Here is a 16,507-nt window from a genome sequence, read left to right as displayed (position 1 = left end):
TAAACCTCATGAACTAACCAACCCTCTGTTAGCTTCACACTTTTCTTCCTCAGCTTCCTCCCCTCTCTCATCACCTTCAAATAATGGAAAAGAAGTCCTTGCTCTGAATTAGGCTTTGGCTTAAGGCAATGTTGTGGCTGCTATGATCTTCTACACAGACTACTAAAATTTTCACCATATCAGCAATAAGGTTGTTTCACTTTGTTATCATTCTCGTGTCCACTGGAGTAGCACTTGTAATCCCATCAATAACTTTTCCTCATTGGCTTCACGACAATGAACCACGTGGCTAACTGGTACAAAAGGCCCAGTTTTCAGCCTATCTTGGCTTTTGACATGCCTTCCTCACTAAGCTTAATCATTTCTAGCTTTCGATTTAAAGTGAGCTCTTTCTTTTAAGATTCATTTAATGTGACTCTTTCTTTCCCTGGAATACTTACAGGCCATTGTAGGATTATCAGTTGGCCTAATTTCAATATAGTGTCTCAAGGAATAGGGAAGACCAAAGAGAGGGAAAGAGATGGGGAAACAGCCAGTGAGTGGAGTCGTCAGAACACACACATTTATAAAATTTGCTGTTTTATATGGGTGCAGTTCAAAGTGCCCCAAAATAATTACAATAGTAACAAAGATCACTGATCACAATCACCATACAGGCGTCACAAAAAAGTTTGAAATGTTATATGAATTACCAAAATGTGACACAGACACAAAGTGGGTAAACATTGTTGGAAAAATGGCGCTGATAGACTTGCTTGATGCAGGGTTGCCACAAACCTTTGGTATGTAAAAATTGCAGTATCTGCGACTACTGAGGGTAGATAATACAAGACAATGCAGCTTCCATCTTGCTCTCTCTCTCTCTTGCTTAGGGGAAGCCAGCTGCCATGATGCAAAGACATTTGAAGAGCCTTATGGAAGGGCCTATGTGGTGAGGAACTGAGGCCTCTTGCCAACAGACATGTGAATGAGCCCCCTGAGAAGCAGATCCTCTGGTCTCAGGGAAGCCTCTGAATGACTACAGTCCAGGCCAACGTCTTGACTGCAACATGAAAAACCCTGAGCTAAAACTACCCGGCTAAGTCACTCCTGAATCCTGATCTGCAAACTGTGAGTTTATGAGTGTTGTTTAAGCCAGTCAATTTTAGGGTAATTAGTTTTGCATTAGTAGTTAACTAATTACAGTGTGCTTGTTTTAAAATTTCATATTATTTTGTGATTATATTATTATTTTAAATTTAATATGTTTTTTATGTAAAAAGAAAATGAAATCAATAGCTTATAAATTTTAAGTAATATTCAAATATGAAAGAATATGATTACTTTACCTCTTTATTGTTTTTTGAATTCCTAACTGGAAGCAGAGTTTTTCAGAAGAGATGAAGTCATCTCCACAATAGTAGTAATAGATAAGCCATTCAGAAAACCTTTATGTCTTATTCTCACTTCCTGAAGTGCATTTATAATATGGTCTCTATGAAAAAGGAAAACATACGTGAGTATTTGTCTTTTCCAAAGGAATACATTCTGAATATATCTAAGTTATTAACTTGAACTATATTTTTACACAGAAGTTTTAAAGCAGTTAAAATATAATTTTGGTTATTACCTGCTGACTTCTGGATGCAGTTCAGCCAGTCTCTTTATGATCTTGGTAAAGCTACGAAGGTTCAATGTATTTGGAGGTATGAATTGAACGGGTGTATCAGGTAATAATTTAGCAGATTCAATCTGCTTACAATTCTTCTTGACACCCTAAATAAGCATTTAAAAAGTTTTCTTAAAATCAGTAAGGACCATTACATAAAGATAATACCGCTTATTCAACAATAATATATTTGAAAATTAAAATAATAAAATAAAAATTCCTTAAAAATTTACTTTAACTTGGGATTGTTTATACCAATTGCATTTACTTGAGCTGTGTTTCAGGGCCATGTAGTACAAAACGTACCCAACATTTTTTCTTACTGATAAACTATAGGAGGCTATGTCTAAATAAGGCTTTCTCAACCAGATTCCTCATCTGAACCATAGAACACAGAAAATGATGTAACTACTTTCTCAATTCTCTCAAAGATAGGACATAACTAGTTTCATTTTGGATGCACAGGAGAGAGATTCATTCATTAAATAAATGTTTTAGGCTTAGGGCATTAAGGCTTAATTCTCTTAACCAACCTAAGAAAGGCTACACAGTAATTAGAGATATTTTACATCGTATTTACTATATGCTGTATCTAATGAATACAAATTGTATGCCCAGAAGCGCACTATATGCTGTGGGGGAAAAACTATAGTGATATAAAACAGAACCCTCTATTGCGAAGAGACAAAATTAAAATGACCAATTAGTTACTGTTAACACTGCAAGTAGGCTATAAATTGTAGAAAACCACTGTAAATCCCATAAAAGTTCAACAAAGGAAGGACTCAGACTTTAAAGCCTTGATGAAAAGTCAGGGCAAGACACATGATATACTGGACCTTTCATATCAGAACATTGTATCTTTCACTTGCTTGTTTATTGCCTTATCTCCCTCACTAGATTTTAGCTCCTTAAGAGTACAGATTTTTGTCTGTTTTGTTCATTGTTGCTTTCCCAGTGCCTAGAATAGTGTACACAGTTGGTATGTAATAACTATTTGTTTAATAAATAAAAAGTTTGGGATACAATAGTTTAAGTGACAGTTGAAGTTAAGTGCTCTCCAAGAAAGAAGCCAAATTATTGGTAAGTAATAACAACAACAGCTAATATTTTCTGGGTACATCTTCCATGGTAGGCACCGTTCTAAAAATTTTTTCTGTATTAAGCTTATTTAAGCTCATCAACATTTGTGAGGTAATGGCTCTCATCTCCATTTTAAGATAAGGAAGCTCAGAAACGGAAAGGTTAGATTAGTTTTCCAGAGTCACATGGTGAGTAAGTGGCAGAGCCAGGTTATGAATCGAAGAGTTTTTATTAATCACCACGATTCTGCTTCTCATTGTAGACAATCAATATTTTCTAAATGAATAGAATAAATAATAATGTTGAGAATCAGAAAAAGAACAAGGGAACAAGAAATTGCCAGAAAGGAAAGAGAACTTGGAGTATAGTTTAACAAAGATGGTTACAGGAGCTTCCCTATCCACATACTCTTACCAACAGCCTGTACGGCCCTCTTTATAACGTCTCTCTCCCAACCCCATGGCCCACTGCCACAGCTGACAGGACCAAGAGTGTTGCTGCCTGAGCTAATGAACATCAAAATCACAGCCTGGATCAATTCAATTTCCTGTCTAAAGCATGTGGAATTAGCAGGGTGTGGTGGCTCACACCTGTAATCCCAGCACTTTGGGAGGCCAAGGTGGAAGGATCACTTGAGGACAGGAGTTTGAGACCAGCCTGGGCAACATAGCACGACCTGGTCTCTACAGAAAAATACAAAAATTAGCTGGGCATGATGACACACCTGCAGTCCCAGCTACTTGGGAGGCTGAGGTGGGAGGATTGCTTGAGCCCAGGACTTCAAGGCTATAGTGAGCTGTGGTTGTGCCACTGCACCCCAGCCTGGGTGACAGAGTGAGATCCTGTCTCAAAAAAAAAAAAAAAGACTGAAATTAGAACATGAAGCAAATGAATTACTCAAATCACAGGGACTTGAATTGAAAATACAGAGTTAGAATCAAGCAAAACAAAGCCAAATGGGGGAAGAAAGCAGTCATGAGCAGAGAAAAGCAGTCTGTAGAGAGAGGGGAATAAGGGGAATGAACACAGGGAGAGCAGAGGCAGGAGACCACATGTGCTACACGAGAGAAGAAAGGGAGAGCCACAGTTCCCAAACCTCCAGCTCAGGACCCCACGCAGCTTCACTGCACTTTATTTCCTTCCTTCCTGCTGTAGATTGAGGCTATGTACCAAACAAATCAATCCCACACATGAAGGGTCACTGAGATGAAAGGAAAAGTTCCAAGAAAGGGATGAACAGTGTCAAACAGGTAAAGTAGTAAAGAGGAAGGCAGATGAGGGAAAGACAAATAAAAGGTCACTAGTGCCTTATGAAAAGGGCCGTTGAGGTAAAATTTTAGAGACTGAAGTCAGATTGTCAGGACAAAAGAGAAGCAAAGAAACGGACATTGAATATAACCTACTTGATTGAGAAGTTTGGCAATAAAAACATAGGATAGGCTGGGTATGGTGGCTCAGGCCAGTAATCCCAGCATTTTGGGAGGCCGAGGTGAGCAGATGACTTGAGGTCAGGAATTCAAGATAAGCCTGGCCAACATGGTGAAACCCCATGTGTACTAAAAACACACAAAAATTAGCCAGGCAAGGTAGTAGGTTCCTATAATCCCAGCTACTCAGGAGGCTGAGGCAGGAGAATTGCTTGAACCCAGGAGGCAGAAGTTGCAGTGAACTGAGATTGCACCACTGCACTCCAGCCTGGGCGACAGAATGAGACTCCATCTCAAAAAAACAAAACAAAACAAAACAAACAAAAACAAAAACAACCCCCCCCCCAAAAAAAAGGACAAATAAGGATGGTAAAGTTAAAGGAATGCAAAGTCAAGTGAAAATCCTGTCAGGATTAGGAAGGGCTGTGCCTGACTTCGAGTACAGGCGAAGGTCTGTGAGTGGAAGTGGAGTTGCTAATAGTACAGAAAAGGAATGGGATAACTCCAGGAATGAGGAAAGGACTGGATAAAGGACACAGTTAGAAGAGATCCCTTTATCTTATTAAGGGAAAAAATTAGATACATTTATTCAACAAGTATTTATTCTTGTGCTGATCTATGGATTCAAAATAATCCCAGCAAAAATCCAAGTAGGATTTTTTTTTGTAGATAGACAGGTGAATTATAAAAGTATACAGCAAGGCAAAGAGACTAAATAGCTACAATAACTCTGAAAAAGAATAAAGTTAGAGGACTCATCCCACCTGATTTCAAAACTTACTATAAAGCTACAGTAATGAAGACAGTGTACTATGGGTGGAAAGAGACAGTTCAACGAAACAGTTCCAGTCTAAAAATAGACTCACACAAACATGGTCAATTGATTTTTGACCAAGGTGCAAAGGTAATTCAACAGAAATAGGATCATCTTTTTAACAAATGATGCTGGAACTATTCCATATGCAAAACAGAAACAAATGCAAATAAACAATAATTACCTCAACAAATACCTGAAACAATATATAAAAATTAACTCAAAATCTCTGTGACCTTGGATTATGCTAAGATTTCTTAGCTTCAACACTAAAAGCATACATTATAAATGAAAAAAATTAATAAATTATACTTCATAAATACTAAAAAAAATCCCTGTTCTGAGAAAGACACTGTTAAGGGAATGAAAAGACAAGGCACAAAGTGAGAAAAATTATTTGCAAATCACCTATCTGGTAAAGGACTTAAAATCAGAATATTAAAAAATCAAAATTCAATAATAAAATAAACTGAATAAAAATGGACACAACATAAGCAGGAATAAAATGCCAGTATACACAACAACATGGATCAATCTCAAATGCATTCAGTGAAAGAAGCCAGGCTAACAGGGCTATATAGTATAATTTCATTTATATAACATTCTGAAAAAGGTCAAGTTTTAAGAATAGGAAACAGATCAGAGCACAAGATAATTCTTTGGAGTGATGGAACTGTTCTGAATCTTGATTATGGTGGTGGTGACTTGCCTATATGCATTTGTCTAAAGCTATAGGCACCAAAAAGTATTGAATTTTACTGTGCGTAATTTTTTTAAAAAAATCTGTGGAATGCCTATGGGACTCCAGGCAATTTGCTGAGCAGTGGAGAGAAAAGACTGAACAAGGCAAACTTTACCACTTTTCACAGAGTGTTTACCTCCATAAGAGAGACATGAGAATATATGAAAATACAATGACTACATTTTATGGTTTTAACAATTATGAGATAAAGTTAGCTATGAAAGAAAAATAAAGATGAAATTATAATTAGTTACTTATACAGTAGTAATAAAAAGACTGCGAAAGATTGGCAAAGAGCCTAGTTAAAACGAGTTTTTTGTTAGCTTGGTCTACAAAGAGCTAGATTTCCCCCCAGGAACAATTGGAGTTGTACAAAAGCAGGTTGAGGTGGATTCAAGGTTAAAAACAATTCAGATTAATGCTGTCATTCCCATTTCAAGACTGCATATTGAAGTTATTTATTCTACAAAGCTACTTACAGCAATATGACGTACAAAGACCATTTAAGGGATCTATCAAAAACACTAACCTGGTCGGAAGGGAAAACCTCACTGTCTTGCTTAGAACCCAGCTGCCGTGGCCTAGTTCTGGGCAATCTAGAAATGGAGAATTCTGAGTGGATTTGTTTGTTGGTGCTTTTCTCTAAATTATTCAAACTAATTCTATTCCCATTTTTGGAGGAAAGTGGTGATGTATATTCTCCAAGAATTTTAACAGGCCACACATTTACTGACTTTCCATTTATTTCTATCCCATTCATTTCTTTCACAGCTATCTTTGCATCGCTGTTTTTTGTAAAAGCAAGAGATGCATATCTAAAACATAAGAGCAGAAAACCAAAAGGTTGTTAATGACTTCAAATTACATCAAACTTAATTTTGCAACTACTGATGCAAATACATTTTTCACAAGCGTAACTGCTTTTAAAAATAAAAAGGTTGCTGTACTTACCTTGGGATTAAGAAGAATATTTATTTAGGATAACTAAAGAAAAACCAAGTTAAAGATGGGAAATAGAAGAAAAGTATTTCTTACACATTATCTCCTATTAATTTCATATTAAAATCTAATGTAAAATATTTACGAAGCTAATATATGATAGAGTTGCAGAGATTAGTGGTCTGGGGACAACTGGTTATCCATAACTTAAAAACCTAAAACTAATCCCTACGTATAAACGTAAACTTCAGATAACTTAAAGGCTTAAATGTGAGAGGCAAAATTTTAAATATTTAGCAGAATATGCAAAAGTGTATCTTTATGACCTTGTAGTGGGGAAATATACAGACAAAAACAAAGAGTTGGAAAATCTAATCAGAATTTTAATTATATATACAAGAAAGTTGGGCAATAGCTATTCCTATAAAATCATCAGCCCTAGACAGCGTCAATGGAAGGATATATACCAAATCCCGGGAAGAGTGGCTGTTTTCAAATGATGGGACTATGGATACATTTTTATAAACTCCTTGTAGTTTTGCATTTAATTGTACTTTCTAAATTGCTACACAGAACGCAAAATACTTCGAGTAAGAAAAAAACATAGCTTTAAAAAAGTATTCAACAAGATACTAAAAGAGTTTTCACATCAAGTAATAATCCTAGGATTACAATACTACTTTAATGAAATGTATTAACATCGTATCAACAGGTCAAATAATTACAGCTGAACAATGATCTTACAATTATATGACTTCATTTAAGACACACATTTTTAATAAATTGCAACCCCAACTACAAATAGGATCCTTTCTTAATTGATAAAAATTTTATATCTGAAATAAACAGCTATCACTTTTAATAATGAAACAGTAAAAAAATTTCCATTAAGCTATCGCCATTGTTATTTAATACTTTTGAATGATCTGGCAATGTCACAAAACAGAAAGTAGCAACATACATACTCAAACTGACTACATGTAAATGAGGTAGCTGTCTACCTAAAATATATAAAAAGTGTCAACTAAAAAGTAATTGAAATCAGAAACAGTGAAATGAAATACAATTTTCTGAGCACCTACTATGTGCCAGGCTTTATTCCTAGTGTTTCACATATTTTACTTCTAACAGTTTCACAGCAATGCTGTGAAGTTAGTATTATTATCCTCACTTTATAGACAAAGAGGCTGAGGTACAGAAAGGTTAAGTAACTTGCCTAAATTTATTAACCAAGTTGTTGACAGAGCTGGGAATTGAACCAATGTTATCTATTTCTGGAAGCCGTTCTTTTACCTAATGTGCTCTGCTTCCCCTATGAAGTGGCATGTAGCAAGATAAAGTATACAAAAATCAATAACTCTCCTGTATACCATTAACAAGTTATAAAGTATAATGAAAAAAAAGATCTGGTTAAGAACAGTATCAACTCAAGATTGCAGCTATTTGTCCCTATGTCCCCTTTCCTGGCCTGTGAAACCCTGTGAGAATAACCCTTGACTTTATCACCACTGTGGCTGATATCTGGTATAGAACCTTTGGCAAACAGCAGACACATAATAATGCACATTGATTAAAGTTGGGAAACACACCTGTAATTAGTAGAATCATAAATTGAAATTTCAGAAACTTGGTATTTTTGGAAATGAGACCTTAAATCGGCCTAAAAGAAGAGAAATAAAAGTTTGTGAAAGGTAGAAAAAAACAACAAATATGAAGAACTAATAAATTTGAAAATGAAGCTCAAAAAAATAATCCTGGTATACCTCAGATACTGAAGGGCAGAGGCCACCAACATGTATCAAATAACCTTTATCTCTTTGTGAGGGTTCAACATTCTTCATTTCTGCTTAGAGAAAAACATGTAACAGAAATGATCTTTATTGTACTGATATGTTTCAGAGAAAATGTGAACACTGTTAAATATTTTGTTTCCTTTCTACTAACCCAGAGTTTATTATAAAGTTATCAGCAACTATCAGCACTTCTAGACTGAGGACTAAGAGCCTGCAATATAGTTTTAAGATTTCTGGGCCTTAATCACATCATCTTAAAAACTAAAGAGGCTGGGTTAGTTAAGTCTCTTGTAGCTCAAAAATGGATAAATTACATCTAAACAAAGTAATCAATTACTGTAATTGTTGTCCCTCAGTATCCCTGGGGGACTGGTTCTAGGACACCCCAAGGATGCTCAAGTCCCTTATGTAAAATGGTACAGTATTTGCATATAACCTACACACATCCTTCTGTGTACTTTAAATCATCTCTAGATTAGTTATAATACCTAATACAATGTAAATACTATGTAAATACTTGTTATACTGTATTGTTTAGGGAATAATGAGCCTCCCAAAAAGTCTGTACATGTTTAGTACAGGCTTTTAAAAAATATTTTCAATCTGCAGTTGATAGTCTTTGTCTTTGGTTCAGAGAAGTGCTATCTAGAACAGTGGACACACACAGGATCTTAACTCCCTAGTGTTAATGCTGGTTAGAGCTAGTGGTCTGAGAGCTCTCATTATGCACATTCCGTTGCTAGGGAAACATCACACCAAGAAAACCTTTTAATTGGACAAGGATCAATAGCAGGTATTATAATATATAGCTTGTAATAACGGTAAGAGCACACAAAAAAGGGGGGAGACAACTTGAGTTAGACAGCATGATTTTCCAAATTACAAATACTAGGATTATAGATAAATTTTTTTCTTGATAAAAAATTTCAAAATTCTTAAGAGTATGTTTTCATAGTCTCTATTGTGAAGAGAACATGAAACCAAAAAGGATCCACTGAATAGAGATTCAAATTACTAGCAAATCCCATATCTGGCACATAGGAAGTACACAAATATTTGCTGAATAAATCCTTAAAGTAGCTTTTATTTATATGCTTTATAATTTTTATATAGTAATGGGAGATATGGAAATTTTATTTTTTTCATTAAATAATAATAAATAATATATAAGAGTAGCCTAACACTTATCCAATGTTTCTGATGCTCCAGGCAATATGGCAAGCACTTTATACACATCATCTCATGTAATTCTCACAACCATGCCACAAGGTAGCTATTATTATTTTCATTTTACAGATAAGGATGCTGAGGTCTCAGGAGTTTAGGTCACAAATATAGTAAGTAGTGGTGCTGGAATCCAGGCAGAGTTTGTCATCTTTAGGTAATAATACCTAACCTTCATTAACTTATTTCATTTGTTAATCTCTTTGAATCATGATGTATTCTATAGAGAAAACAGCAAAACCACCTACCTTTATATTTTTACACTGGAGTGAGGAGGGAATAATGAGCTACAGTACAGTAAAAAAGGGTAAATAAGAATCAGAAGACATACATTATACCCATCACCTCACCTTTCACTACTTCAACACAAAATAGCTAATGAATATCCAATGGGCTGCATGCCATACCTGGCACTGGAGATAGGCAGTAAACAAAACACATAAAAATCCCTGAGCTCACTGAGCTAATGAGAGGATGGGAAGGCAGTCAATATATCAAGTAAGCAAACCATACAGTATTGTGATATGTGACATGAAGAAAACTAACGCAAGGGAAGAAAAAACAGAATAAACTAGATGATATGGGGCTGGGTGCAGTGGCTCACGCCTCTAATCCCAGCACTTCAGGAGGCTGAGGTGGGTGGATCACTTGAGGTCAGGAGTTCAAGATCAGCCTGGCCAACCTGGTGAAACCCCATCGCTACTAAAAATACAAAAATTAGCCAGGTGTGGTGGCGGGCACCTGTAAGCTGAGGCAGGAGAATCACTTGAACCCGGGAGGTGAAGGGTTGCAATGAGCCAAGATAGTGCCACCCACTCCAGCCTGGGTGACAGAGCGAGACTCTGTCTCAAAAAACAAACAAACAACAACAACAAAACCCCAAAACTAGATGACATAATGCTATTTACTTTAAATTGTATATGTATATTAAAGATATGCATAAGAAAATGCATAAAAATGGTCATTAAAATATTCATAGTGGTTACTGCAGGTTGGAGAAACCAGTTAATTTTAATTTTCCTACATTTTTAAATTTTATTAAAAAAACCATAATAAGCATTATTTAGACAAGCAGGAAAAAACAATAAAACCAATGCTGACATGGAAAATAAAAGAAAAATCCATAGAAGATACAGAAAAAATAAGGAAAGGTAGCATAAACTTAACTAGAAATGACAGAAGGGCAATAATCACAGGTACTAGAGAAAATTATAACTATTCTAAGCAATTAAGGACTATCTAAAAATGAAAACATCCCTAAAATTATTGAAATAAGAGAAAGCAAATAGTTTTCATCATTAACACCAATTTGACAAATTAGTACTGGTTGCCTGGTGGTAACTGGGAAGCTGGTCTTATTCACCATGTACCCACGCCTGGAAAGAGGAAAATGATGCCCTGCAGGAGTGCTGATGTTGGCCTAGAGCAAGAGGAAGAATGCGGGTATCTACCTGTTAACTAAATCTTGGATTTAAGCTTTTAGCAGTTTTTTCCTCTTTAAAAAACTGACCTCCAACTGAACAATTTCCTCATTTTTTTCATTTATAAAGAAAAGCCAAAACAGGAATAAAATATTAAAACAACTCAGTTGCCCAACACAACACAGAAGCAGGTAAGCACTATTTTACAAATAATCTAGGTTAGGATTTCTCAGTAAATTCTTGAGAACCAACCTACTGTAAGATCCAAATTCCATCTGTCTTGTTCTATTTGATTTTCTTGTGTTCCTGAGATGTCAACTCCTGTCAGGTTCTCCTTGGCATCAGACCAGTCTTCACTTATCTCTTGGTAATGTCTGCAGTCTAAGACATTAAACACAATGAGCTATGAATGACATATAATGTCCAACACACTGAAAAGTTATCTTAAAACCATGGATGAATCAGTATGATGATGACTACTAGAGTTTTATGTATAAATCTAAAGATAAATATTAGCAAAATAAGAGAACCAAGCAAAAAGATTCTCTGAGAAGAGACTTTCAGCAGTCCTGGAATAAAAAGTTGCTTTCAGTCTGAGTGATCTGTTTCTTAGTTTTCCTTTAATTAAAACACTACTCCCAGCTTATTGAAACCCTTAATTTTTGGCATTTTGAACTGTACTTTAGTGAAAAAGACATATTATCTTTATATATGCAATAACACGAAACATCTTTGAAAGAATTAAGCAGCGTTGCAGCCCTTTATTTCATTACAATTAAATTAATAATGTTTTGGAATGATCATAATCTCTTCTCATGTGCTAAAAATGCACACAATTTACAGAGATACAAATTAGATACAAGAGAGAATTTTCATACTAAAAACATGAACCAGAAGAATAAGAGTCCATATTATTATTTAGCATTGTCAGCTATATTAGGCAACCTTAAAGATGTCAAGTAGCAATAATAAGAACATACTTGACATTTATAATCAGAATGATGCCTTTCCATCAATTAAGAAAATTTATTTTTATTTAATGAATAAACACTACCAATACTTTAAACCTTATTTTGTTTTCCAGCAACTATACAAGATAACACATTTTTATACTAACCTTTATCATCAAGTTTCAGTTGACTAAAGTCTGCATTTATATCACCATTTTTAAAGTCATCTTTCTTGGGTGATATGTTTTGTGTAGCATGACTATTGTGAGATGATAAAGACATCTGAGGATTAAGATAATAAAAACAATAAATAAGGGCAAATAATTATTATGCTCTTACTATGTGACAGGTACTCTTCACTGGCATTATTCAGCCTTTACAGTAATGAGGGCTCTGAAAGGAAAACATTATCAACCTGACCTGACATGTGAGAAAACAGAATCTAAGTAACTTGTTGCTTCATGTTACACAGTTAACAAGAATTACAATTTGAATCCAGTCTGTGTATAATGACTGTGCTAACACTACTATTTGGCAAAGTGTGGCATACACACATGAGAAGTAATCGAGATAATTTTTGGAGGTATATATATATATATTATATATACACACAAATATTTATCACATTAACCTTTAACAGTTATATATTTAATTTAGCGTATGCTTATGTGTATATTTTATTTACGAGAAGCAATATTTCTTTCCTATATGTAATAGTTATTGTTTACATTTAAATTTATGTAAAAAGGAGAATCATTTAAAGACAAAGTAACATTATAGGTAATACAGGGCTACGGTAAATTGTGAAGATGGTACATGAGTAGCTGAAATTTAGAAACACTATACTGAGTTTCATGAATTACCAGTTAATTTAATGAGACAGGAATTAAAATGTAATCTCAACTTAAAATAAATCTCAACTTAAAATCAATATTGTTTTGTAGCCAAAACCAAGATTATAAAAAACTACGTTATATCTTCATCTTGTTCTTTAAAAATTAATTTATTGTTCTCCCTAAATAAACAGGTTATACCATTCCTACCATTAAATCCAAAAAAATCTAGTTTTTGACCTGTTAATTCTTTGTGGATAACTGAGATTTTTAAAAAAAGAATTTAACAATGGAATAGACAATGTTAAAGTAATTTACTTTTACTCAATCAAGTATTTCACTTTTAACTTTGGAATTCATCTTGGGGGATTCATATTACTCAAATAAAGAAACCTCAGGGTTAAAACCAAGGTCAGAAAAGCAGACTAAACCCCAGCCTTCCTATTCAATTGCCTCCCTGCTCAATAATAGAATATAACCAATGTTTCCATAACACTTTGTAATTTTCAGAGTGTTCTTACATAGATTAAATCTTCCTTCTTTGTTGTCATCTGACAAACACTTTCTTGCGGTAACAAGAAAGAGTAAGAAAACCTATGACAGGCATTTAAAAATGATTTTCATCATCTCAGTAAATAAGAAATTATAACTTTTCCCTGTCTAAAATGACTGAATTATTACTTTACCTCATGAGATGAACGTACAAAATGTTAGTTTTAATTGCACTGGCTTCACATGATGATGGCACTAAATTATTGTTTGCCCAGGACAGTCCATGTTTATACCGACTGTTGTAGAGAATTACCATTACACTCTTTCAACCTCAAGTCTCCTGGTGTGGTGTAAATTATACGGTCACCCTACTCAACATATATGGTTGACATCTGTTTGATCAGGATTCGACATAAATATATCATTATAATCAGTTAAATCCCTCAAATGGTAGTACACAAAGTAAGCCAGTTGAGTGAAAAGAAGGATGTCAGGGTTTCTGAAAATTATGATTTACTTTACGTAAACCATACAATTAAAGATTTGCATTGATGAACTTTCAAGGACCCTTACTTGAGAGAGTGTCTTTTTTAGGTTCGAAGAAACATCAACATCATGAGCCCTTTGATCATCTTGTTCAGCATCTGCTTCTGAAAAGCTAAAAAGAACATTTCAGAAGAAATACGATCTAATGTTTGATAACAGAGTAAGGTGACTATAGTTAACTACAATGTATATTTCAAAGTAGCTAAAAGAGAGGACTTGAAATGTTCCTAACACATAGAAATGACAAATACACAAGGTGATGGATATCCTGAATATCAACTTGATTAGTACACATCCTATGCATGCAACAAAATATTACATGTACCCCATACATTTGTACAATATTAAATGTTAAGAAAAAAGATAAACACTTCATTAAAACATTCATCAATGTTCTAAATAGGGAACAAAACAAAGTTTAAAGTTAACTGAATTAAGCAATTTTTAGGATCTAATGAATTATAAATCAAATGAAACCATAACTCACACATGTGTTTCTTTTTTCATTAGCTGGAAAGAGAGAAAAGGAAAAAAATCTTTGTTTAAAATGTTTTGTCTAAATGAAGTAAAATTTTTTATTTCTAAAACATATATACATACCCTGGAAGCAAAAGTAGAGAAGGTAGATAATAATTTTGATTCTAGTGACAGTGGGGGCAGCTCTTCCAGTGGTATGCCTTTGTGTATTTTTTCTTTCAAAGTCACATATCTAACTTTTAAGTCCCCCAAAAGAGACAGTAGTGCTGATCGCAATTCCTTCTTAGCAGAATTACTTGATAAATTCCTGTTCAAAAGTTGAGTGCACAAAACTAAATTATTTAGGCCTAAGTCATCCATTTAACACTAATATTATATTATACACTTGGTTCTTGAACTCCTGGGCTCAAGCAATCCTCCTGTCTCAGCCTCGCAAGTTGCTAGGACTACATGTGTGCCACAATGCCCAGCTAATTTGTAAGAAAATGTATTGTAGAGATGGGGGTCCTATTATGTTGCCCACATTGGTCTTGAACTCTTGGCCTTAAGTGATTCTCCTGCCTCAGCTTCCCAAAGTGCTGGGATTACAGGCACAAGCCACCTTGCCCAACCCCACTTGGTTCTAATTTTACTAGAACTCTAAATATTTTCTTTTAAATGTTGAGTAAAAGAAAAAAATGAACCACAGTAAATGTGTTTTTCTAAAGGCAGTACAAACAACTCTTGACACATAAGCCAGAGAAAGTGTGGTAGCGTGTCATGCAAAAACTCTCTAAGTTCATCCTTACTTGAACTTTATAAAGAAACAACAAATCTATGTTTTCACTGGATTCATCACGCCAACCATGCACTGTGGCCCCTCCATGAAACTCAAGGGTTCTATTACTCTTAGGCTAACTAACAAACCCAGTAACAATCTACTCCTCATTTTACTCTTCAAAAATGAAAATTAGAGAAACTCTCTAGAATAAACTTAAAGCTAGTGACAAATTTCTAAGAAAAAACAGATTTGAAATTAATAAACACATATTTAATCCTTCCCTATTTTCCATTACAAGTTTGTAAATATCACAACAATGGCGACGACACATCTGATAGTGAACATTTAAAAGGTGCAGCTCTGCTTTTATGGCTCTCTGCATTATCTTCTGACAGCACATTGATGGCAAATCCTTCTCTGTATCTTTAAAAAGTTGAGATTCCCTTTAAAAATAAAAGATAGGATCAGGTAAGATTCCAAACATTTTTCTATAGTAATAACATGCCTCCAGAAACAGATTTTAAATTTTTTATATTTCCCTGTCAAGTTTAAATCAATTTATACTAAAGATGAAGAGGCTGTAGGAATATATAACAACTTCAGAAAACAAGAAGTTAAAGCTAAATATATTCATTCTAGAGGTCCAGGAAGTAAACAATTCTCAAATTCATACTTTCTTTTACCAAAAAAGGAAGTATGAATTTGAGAATTGTTTATTCTGGAGAATTGCTTATTCTCTAATTTTGGTAATGACCTTATTTATCCAGAATCAATGGATTTCTTTCAATCTAAATCAAACTTTGGCCAAGATTTTTAAAAGTTATAAGCATTTTGGATGAAAATTATTCTTAAAACATATTATCTTTTTAACAGAAAATAATTTAAATATTTCTTAATAATTAAGGATCATTAATATAAGCAAATATTTTGATGTACTATTATACCAAAAAGCCCCAAATCACTATTTTTTTTGAGTATTAGTAGTTTTTGGAGGTCTTCCCTTGTTACTAATTGCCACTTCTAGCTATTCTCAATAGTTCTGCTTCTAGAAACCAATAATTTAATTTTATAGAACTGAAACGCCAGATTAAACATGTTAGAAGAATGAGTAATAAGTGAAGGAAAAAGTAAATGACCTCAGAGTATGATAACTAATTTGGCTTCTTAGACCTTCCCTGTTTCTCTCCCTCCCACTTCCTGGTTCTTCACTGTGTTCTGAATTACAAGAGTATCTGATAAATGCAAAGCAAATTATGCAATGAGTGAAAATCAAGATGAAAATGCTCCTGTGAAAGTAGCTATTTACTTCTCCAAATAAATGACATATTCCAAAGGTGCTAGTTTGTTCTGGCCTACAG

General features: G+C 34.3%; 1 protein-coding gene across 1 annotated transcript in view; it reads right to left on the bottom strand.

Annotated features, from left to right (window-relative positions):
- The window catches only part of RBM44 (RNA binding motif protein 44), a 47,046-nt gene that overhangs the window by 7,063 nt on the left and 23,476 nt on the right, over nucleotides 1-16,507 (bottom strand). The window contains exons 5-15 of the mRNA XM_054679610.2: nucleotides 15,416-15,592; nucleotides 14,513-14,696; nucleotides 14,400-14,422; nucleotides 13,940-14,024; nucleotides 12,209-12,323; nucleotides 11,344-11,472; nucleotides 8,417-8,496; nucleotides 8,243-8,313; nucleotides 6,244-6,529; nucleotides 1,610-1,755; nucleotides 1,329-1,474 (exon numbers count right to left, since the gene is read on the bottom strand). Coding sequence (XP_054535585.1) covers nucleotides 1,351-1,474; nucleotides 1,610-1,755; nucleotides 6,244-6,529; nucleotides 8,243-8,313; nucleotides 8,417-8,496; nucleotides 11,344-11,472; nucleotides 12,209-12,323; nucleotides 13,940-14,024; nucleotides 14,400-14,422; nucleotides 14,513-14,696; nucleotides 15,416-15,592 — 1,420 coding nt within the window. The 3' untranslated portion in view covers nucleotides 1,329-1,350. The remainder of the gene's footprint in view (nucleotides 1-1,328; nucleotides 1,475-1,609; nucleotides 1,756-6,243; nucleotides 6,530-8,242; nucleotides 8,314-8,416; nucleotides 8,497-11,343; nucleotides 11,473-12,208; nucleotides 12,324-13,939; nucleotides 14,025-14,399; nucleotides 14,423-14,512; nucleotides 14,697-15,415; nucleotides 15,593-16,507) is intronic.

This window comes from Pan troglodytes, chromosome 13 (genome assembly GCF_028858775.2).
Source record: "Pan troglodytes isolate AG18354 chromosome 13, NHGRI_mPanTro3-v2.0_pri, whole genome shotgun sequence".
Classification (NCBI taxonomy): Eukaryota; Metazoa; Chordata; class Mammalia; order Primates; family Hominidae; genus Pan; species Pan troglodytes.
The sequence above is the reverse complement of the archived record's forward strand: the minus strand, read 5'-3'. Positions and strand labels throughout refer to the sequence as shown.